The sequence below is a fragment of the Micropterus dolomieu genome, linkage group LG12, assembly GCF_021292245.1.
Source record: "Micropterus dolomieu isolate WLL.071019.BEF.003 ecotype Adirondacks linkage group LG12, ASM2129224v1, whole genome shotgun sequence".
In the NCBI taxonomy this organism is placed as follows: domain Eukaryota; kingdom Metazoa; phylum Chordata; class Actinopteri; order Centrarchiformes; family Centrarchidae; genus Micropterus; species Micropterus dolomieu.
In genome coordinates, this window is record NC_060161.1 from 23964280 (window position 1) to 23973148 (window position 8869).

General features: G+C 39.4%; 1 protein-coding gene across 1 annotated transcript in view; it reads left to right on the plus strand.

Moving 5' to 3' along the window:
* Window positions 1–1396: 1396 nt before the first annotated feature.
* LOC123979847 overlaps window positions 1397–8869 on the plus strand; it is a 16813-nt gene continuing 9340 nt past the window's right edge. Inside the window, exons 1-3 of the mRNA XM_046063958.1 lie at window positions 1397–1493; window positions 4047–4313; window positions 7631–7897. Of these exons, the coding sequence (XP_045919914.1) occupies window positions 1397–1493; window positions 4047–4313; window positions 7631–7897 (631 nt within the window). The remainder of the gene's footprint in view (window positions 1494–4046; window positions 4314–7630; window positions 7898–8869) is intronic.

Genomic DNA, 8869 nt, shown 5'->3' on the forward strand with positions numbered 1-8869 from the left:
ACTCATGTTTTATCAACATGGTAGTTTAGTAGACATGATCTTGGTTTCTGATTTGACTTGGTTCAGAGTTCAGGACTGTTAAATACACTACTGCACTAGTTCTTTTTGCACTAATGTTTTGCATGATGCATGTTCAGTTTATGGTCTGAGGTATTGTTATTGTTATATATTGTATAAAGCCTTTGAATTTAACTTACCTCTGTACCAACTAACAGAATATCATCACAGAAATGTGTGATCCTGTGGATTGATAATCAATAGTTGCCTCTGATAAAACTCCAGCTGGATTTAAATGCCTTTGCTTTTTGTCTGATGAAGTTTACTCTTTATTTCAGTGCTGAATACACTCCTCTACGGACACGCTGAAGGTGACCTATTTTCTTTTTTCTAGTTTTTACATATTGACTCTTAATCACATTCTCTTGTTGTGCTTGTATTTCCATGTCATCATTTAACTCCATGTATCAAAACAAATTATGAAATGAAAAGATTACTGCCCATGAGTTTTTGTATGCCCTGAAGCTGTGCTGCAGCTGATGTATATCTACTGAAGAGTCTTTTACCTTCATACAGATGCATTTTCTTTTCACACACTCATCTGATCATCTTAACAGGGCAGGATGAAGATCAAGAGAGGAGCGCTGACGACTCTGTGGGGACAGGACCAACAGGTGATGCAGTCAGTTACAACAGTCTGGCCAAAGATTTCAATATTAATGAGTTTATATAATTACTCTGGAGGCAGAAATTGTTGAATGCTTCACATACAGATGGTCACAAATGATAAATCAACCTAAAGTGTCTCAGTGAGGTTTTGGGACAAACCTTCAGAACAGCTTCAATGCTCCTTTTTCTCTGAACTCTGTTGGAGACGTTCAGTTGGAGTGAGATGTCGTTACTGTGAAGGAGATAACATAAGATTCACATCATTTTCATCCTCATCAAATCTTCAGGGAGCCAGTGTGCCCTGTATGTATGTACGAGTAATAAAGTCACTCTAACTGGATCCAGCAGTTCTGTGAAGTTGTTGTCACTACCACCAAGTTTAGCTGCAACAACAAGATTTATTTATGAGCTGTGTTGATGAGATCATCATGTTTGACACTGAGTTTATATGATTTATGAATTTAAATATAAAGGCATCACTGTAAAATCACTCACGTTACCAGATGAAGCTTATGTTCATTCGATTGAATGTATTAATAAAACGCTCTTCCTCTGTTACACAGAGAGTGAAGCAATCCTGGAAGTTCCTCATTTCACTATGTTTGAAGGAGAATCAGTGACTCTGCGCTGTAGGCATCGTACTTCAGGAAATGAGATGAAAGCTTCCTTTATCAAAGACGGATCACCTCTTAAAATGGAAACAAACCATCCTTCACTCAGTTTAGTAGAAATGACCATTAATCCAGTGTCAGTGTCAGATGGAGGAACTTACATGTGTAAATTTGATGATGGGGCAGAATCTGAAGAAAGAGAACTGAAAGTGGAAGGTCAGTAGCTGTACAGTATTATTATTTAAAATGCTACACAGAGAATAAAAAAAGTGCAAAGTGTGTCTTGTTTGGTGAGGTCGCCTAGCATCCTTAGTTGCAGATGTAGATTGGCTCTGTCAATGTCACTGGGAACCTGAAGGTCTCCTTTGCGAAATCCACGATAATATGCTCCCTCTGTGCGGCAATAGTCATCCAGACTTGGTCAAACCTGCGCTCGATTTCTGATCTCACTAGATCAAGTGCTTCATAAGATTCACGTTGCCACAGTGATTCGCCCTTTTCTGACATGACTTCCTCCACCGCTGTGGTGCTGCGAAAACGAGCTGGATCCTGCTGGAGTGTACGTAGCATCTCCAGAAGTGGGCCATAGGCACACACCGCCGTGTCGGAAACAGTGCAAGAATGTTACATAATCTTCATCGCCAAAAAAAAGACTTGAACACGTTTTGACGTTTTGCTGACTCTCTGATGAGTGTGGCAACGCTCTGCACAAATGCATCTGCTACAAGACGCACATCACGTGCAGAGCCAGATCAAGAGCATGGTTGCAGCAGTGGACAAATAACGAACCAGGACAAACCTCCTTAAGTCTAAGTCGGACACGTTACTGGCACCATCGAAACAGTAGCCTTGTAATTTTTCCAAAGGAATGTTCAGTTGCAGGAAGATGTCATGTATGCAGAGAAAGAGGGTTTCTGATGTTGTGTCAGGTGCATTATAAAACCCCAAAAATACACTCTGCAGGGAAAGGGTTGAATACACATAAAACAAATGCCAAGAGAACTGCTCAGATGACCCAGTGTCTGTTGTTCCGTCAGCGGTCAGTCCGTAGTAATGAGAGTCAGATGCCCCAGCTACTATCTTACGCTGAACAGCATGTGCAAAGCGCTCCAGTATTTCATTTTGCACTGTATCTGACATCCAGTTCTCCCTTCTGAGCATTGATTGCTGTGCTACTTAACGCGGCAATCTTGTAAAGAGCTTCAAGATGAAAACATGATTTTTCATGCTCTCTAAATTTTTCCACAGCCTTTTGCCAATTTGAGAAGCCTCCCTTCACAAATGTGGCGTCAGCTCGTGTTCGGTCTTCAATAATTAGCTTCTTTGCAACAACACAGCAACACGTGAAGCATAATGCTTTATTTGTCTCTTTCACATAATGAAGCCATTTCCACTGCTGAAACCAACTTGAACTGAATGATCTTGAGAAGCTTTCTGTCCCAAAACGGCTGGATGGAAAGTTAAAATCCTTTGGCTGAAAAGGCTCGACGGGTAACTTTAGGCTGACAACGGAGCTAGCAGCCTCAACGTTAGCAGGCTGGACAGGAGGAGGACCAACGCTGGTCCTTTGGTTGGTGGAGTTGGACCCAGAATTGGTGGCAGCTGAATCCACGCTTGTGCTCGAAAGTTTGGATTTGGTAGAGTTTTTGAAAAACTCTCTCTTCAGCGACATGCTGAAATCCATTAGTGGCTACATGAGTGTGTTTGTGGGTGTGTGTAACAGAAATTACATCCGTGTGCATACTCCCTGTGATCGGCAACAGTATGTGGTTAATACACAGCTTGTTTTGATTTGATTATGACTTGAATCTAAAAGTGCACTCTTCTCAGAGTCAAATCCCAAATTTGTCAGTATAAATATTTTATTGAAGTGTATTTTTAATTGCCAGCCCAGAGAAAAAGCAGAACATACAGTTAACTCAAATATGACGTCTTGACTTCCAGCAGTCACCTTTTTATTTTGTTTTTTTTACACATGCAGCTGGCGCAGGATTAATAAACCAGCTGCTGCGTTGGTTTGACTGCGCCTGAACGCTTCGCTAGGAAGCTGAGCTTGAGCTACTGGGAGAGATGACTTACTGTTATTTCTCACAATATAAAAGCTGTTTGTGTTTGAAGTGTACTGTCATTCACCGGTACTGCCACTTTTACATTTTACTCTTTGACGGTACTGTTCTCTGCCCTCTCCATATCAGGTCCTCTGGGCTCCACGTGACGCTCACCTGTTCCCGTTTTCTCCTGCCTGCTAATCTCCGCAGGGAGATCAGGAGCCTTTCATACAGCCATATGCATCAAGCTCGTCAAAGTCACATTTCGCGAACCAACCAATCACAGCCAGGAGTAGGCGGGGCATTAAAAAAAAGGTTGAGGGACTACAGCAAACTTTAGAAATGCTGAACTCGTTGTTCTGTATGCACGGTTATTATTATTGACTAGGCTACTTTGCATAAACACCAAGTACAGCATTTGTCTTGAACAATAATCGAATAACTGAAAACAATTAATAATTGGAAAAAATTACTGTACGTGTACCGGCCATGCTTAGTGTCGTGCAAAGTCACCCCCCAAAGGCCCATTCTGAGCCATGAAAAACCCTGGTTGTGTTAAAGCTGTTCAATTGTATTTGTTTGTGTTCTTTATAATTTGCTGCAGAATTGAATGATATGCACTCACATAATTATCATAAGGGTTACAGTGGGAAATTACTACATTTGATCTGTTTAGTATTTAATCTGGTTTGGATCTTAACTGGTGTTTTTATGTTAACAGTTCGAAACAGGGTTGATGTGATCCTGCAACCCAACTGGCCTCAGATATTCAGAGGAGAGACGATCACTCTCAGCTGTGAGATCCAGGATGTTGGAGACACAGAGTGGGAGTATGAATGGAGGACACCCAGCTCAGAAACACCTCCACAACACAAAGAATACAGGATCAGCAGAGCTACTGCGTCCCACAGTGGAGACTACAGCTGTAGGGGTCGAAGAGACTATTTGTTAACACAGTGGAGTGATGTCATCACATTGACAGTATCAGGTAAGTTGGACCGTCTGTGTTTCGAGGTGTGTTCATACTGAAAATATTTTTAATATGTTCATTTATCAAAACAAAACAGCAGGAAAAATTTATCCAACAACAACAAAGAAGGGTCTTACAGGGAGCTCAGTAACAACTTGTGGTTGTTTTTTAATGAGGGAACAGAATAACTTTATGTTCTGTTGAATTATGATTCACAGAAATGTAGAAACAAGAACAGAGAACTGTGCAGCTGTCTTCTAATAAGTGAATAAAAATCACACTGAATCTGCTGAACTCAACAGGGCACCTTTTAGACCACATGATCACCATGGTATCCACTAAAGAAACTGCACTCAGAAGACATTAACATTAGCTAGAGCCCTATAAAGAGAGGAAAGTCACGTGGTTCATGGAGACCGCACATAGTTCCCGGAGGCTGTATTGAAAATGAGCAAGAGAAACGACAAAATGGCAATTTTTGAATTTATGTAATAAATGCATTGATTTACAGTATTTTTACAGCAAACTGACACAGCTAGTTACATTAGGCTACTATTTTTTTTAAAAAATAGGACATTTGAAAGTAAAAGCTACAATCACCTACCTTGTTGACATTTTTAGGCTGACCTTACGTTAGAAAGAGTGTTCCTCTTGAAAACACCATGTTTTAAAATTCAGATCAGAAGTAACTTTTTAACAGTCCTTTTAGTAATCCCATGGTACCAGGGTTATTGATCTTAATGACTAATATAATGTTTATCCTGCGGCCGCGCCTGGTGGACTCAAAAGCATTGACAATAATGGCAGCGATCAGCTCCGGTGTAGGTACCAGGGGCGAGTTCAATCTCAAAACATTTTGCACCGGTTTGCAACACTTTCGTGTCGAACGACATGTTTCCTTCCAACGTTACGCAAAACATTTAGCTATGTTTTGTTGGCGCTGAACTCGCCCCAGCAAGGCTGGATCAATTTGCAGGTTTATTGAAACAGTAATTAGTCAAAACAAATGTCCAAACAAAAGGCAAGGTTATCCAGACACAGGGGTAAAGTCCAACTAAGGCAGAGTAATCCAAGAACAAAGGAACAGGCCGGAAATCCAGGAGAAAAACAGAGCAGTACGCAGAACACTCAACAACTTATTGTTAATATGTCAACTCATACAATGCAACAAAGACTGAGCAGAACTGAGGGCAATATATACTGGGACACACCACAGACACACACAAGCAGGAAGGGTAATTAGTCACAGGTGAGACACATGAGGAATCAAGACAAACTTTAAACAAAGCTAGACAAAAGCACCAAACACGAATGAAATGACAAAATAAAACAGGAGTATAGATAGTGACAATACAATGAATGGTATAGGCCTATGCAGAATTCGTCACCAGCACACGCAATTATTTTTATATTTTGGTTTGTGACTTTAGATAATAGAGACCACATTTATTCATTTTTATTTTTCCACAGTGCTGGGCTTCAGGCGATTTCTTCTTTTGGAGATGATTTTACCTGCTTTAGAACATTATTATTAGGGTAATATGGGGTAAGACGCCCCAGTTTTATTCTTACAAAAACCACTATGTCAAAAAAAATCTTCTGGCTGCCGCAAGTCTAACTGAACTAAAAATGTCCTGTTTCATCACAAGTTGTGATAAAATAATCTGTAGATACAATCTAATTGTGTTAAATTAAAATCTGAAATAAAATTAAAAGTCCGGAAAATGTTAATGAGGGTCCATTGTATTTTGCTGCTCCTTTGGAATCACACACCAAACCCACGACCCATTTCCTGAATCAGTCACGTGATACGGCCGGCTCGCGAGGCTTCGAACGTCACCACATACGTCACCAACACAAGCCTCGATACGTGCTTCACAAAAATCACCCTGGATTACTCAACACGCGCCTCGAAGCCTCGATACAGAGGGACACATCACTAAAAAATATATAAAATTATAAAAATAAATCATATGTAAATAACCCTTTCATTCACTTTAATAAATCTAAAAACACATATCCCTATTACAGTTGCCTATCTGTGGACTTTTGTTTGACTCATGTTTGAACTAAGAAGCTGCTGTACTGTCTCAGTCGGAAAATTGTTGGGATGGTCAGTGAGAGAATGTTTTTAGTATTTCAAACGGTTCTCACACACAGGAACTATGTTGATGATGTGAATTTGTACAAAGTAATTATGTAATCAGTGCAAACATATCCAGTAAGTATTGAGTGTTCACCAATATGGTTCAGCCACTATTATACATTAATGTGGTATAGATAAACCTCAATTGTTGTATGAAAAATAAGCTCAAGTCACTCTGTAGGCAGATTTTGAGGCAGACCAGGCTATTGCATCATCTTTGTGCATCTTCCTCAAACCTGTAAATATTAAAGTCCTAGCTGCTGTTCGAAAATATACTTAAAAGTGAGACAGGTATAATAAGTTTTAACTCTTAAACAATATTATTTCTTCAGAGGTGATAAAATATTATTTTGAGTAAATACAACATTAACAGTACCGTCTCTTCTACTCGCATCAGATTCAAAGATTGAGGAAAGAAGAGATATAGAGACTAAGAAAAGGGAAAGTGAGTGAAGACAGAAGGGATGCAGACACTGAGAGAAGAGAATTAAAATAATATAACATTTCCTTCTATATGATATATTTCATAGGCATTTACAATCATGTGTTGTTTTCTATCACTATGGTCCACTCAGCCCTTCAGCATCACTACTCCTCCATCATGCAGAACCTACTGCTCTTATAGAATACATGTTTACTATGAAGATTGGTTTTATAATATATTAACATACTCATTTTAATGTTAGTTGTAAATCTCCATTTATTTCTTAAAATTTAAACCTATTTAAACTTTCCTTTTAAACTGCCTGTTTCATTCTCTCTTTGGTCCCTTGTACTCCAAAATGGATCTTCATACAAGCCCCACTAATATAATTAACTAAATTAAAAAATAAACAAATTACATTTTGAAGTATTTTATTCATACATGCACCACTAATATATTTATATTTATTAAATACCACATATTCCATGCATCCCAAATAGCATTTTCTATTGCAGCTCTGCTGTGCTAGCATTTGCTGCTAACTTCTGGGAACTACTCAGACGCTCCATGATCAACCATTGCTGTTGAAAAATGGTCCGATGGAGTGAACGGAGATGATGCGACTCTCTCTCTAAAGGGCTCTGACATTACCTAGCTAGTTATGTGGTAACTAGTTTATTACTAACTAAGGAGAGAAAATTTTTCTGAGCTAAATTCTATTAAAGCCATTTACTTGTTTTGTTTTTTCTTCTCTGAACTGAACAGCAGATAGACCTAAGCCCACACTGACAGCAGACAAAACCATTATACCAGAGAGGGGCGCTGTGACACTGAGCTGTTCTGTGGAGGGCTCTGCTGACTGGAAATACTACTGGTTCAGTCGTACATCACGCTCTTCTGGAGCTCAGCGCTTAAGGGATGGTGGAGCAGACAAAGCTATCACACAAGGAGGTCTGTACCACTGCAGAGGAGGAAGAGGAGATCCAGAGACCTTCACTCAGGACAGTGATCCAGTCACCATTCAGAAAACTGGTGAGTTTAGTTATTTGTTCCGGAATAATATAATATGCTTTATTTAAATATCAGTAGTGATGAAAACACTCATGTCGGTACAGTAGCAAATATCAACAGTAATGAAAAAATTAACATAGGTCTGTAGCCAGGAGGTCAACTAACAGGAGGGGGTGAAGCCTTGTTTTTGGCCCCTCTTCCCCAGTCACTGAATAATGTAATCAGTAATATGGTTCAAAAACACATTTTAGAAATTGCCCAAAGTATTCCTATTGAGTCCAAAAACAAACAAAAAAACTAAACCTGTAAGCCCTGTATAATATGACTACAATCATCCTATCATATCTCTGTCTGGACTCAGAACATGTGTTTCAGTTTAGTGACTTACAATCAGCTGAAAATACTGAGCTACAGCAGATCTGATTTTATCAATAGATTTTAGTCTGTAAAACCAGCAGAAAAATACCTTCCTCACTGTCTACAATTTGATTACAGTTTGAATTTCTACAGCAGTATCACCAGCACACACAGAAGTTTTTTTATTTACTTAATAGTAAATAAAGTAATAGAGTCTGTGTTTCTAAATAACATCTTATTCAACTCCAAGATTCTGATAACTCCAAATTGTTGAAGAAATATTGTGAGCCAGGTTCAGGGAGAGAGAAATCGCGAGGCGCCTGTCAATTGCCCTCCTTTGCTCAATGGTAAAACCATACATAGTGTAATGAAGCACAGTGCAAAGGATGCTGGAATAAATAAGTATAAGTATTTTGTGCAGGAGAGATGACTTGAGTTAGGTGTATTGGTATTCAGTATCTACAATATGACAATTTAACAGTATTAACAGCACTGAAATTGTCAGGTTTCAGGCAGAGAAGACCCAAACGCAGATCAGAGACAGTTTATTCAAAGAGAATCAGCAAGGGAAGTCTGAGATCTCGGGGCTAGGGCTCTCTCCAGGTCCGGGGTGTAGGGAAATCCGTGCGCTGGGAA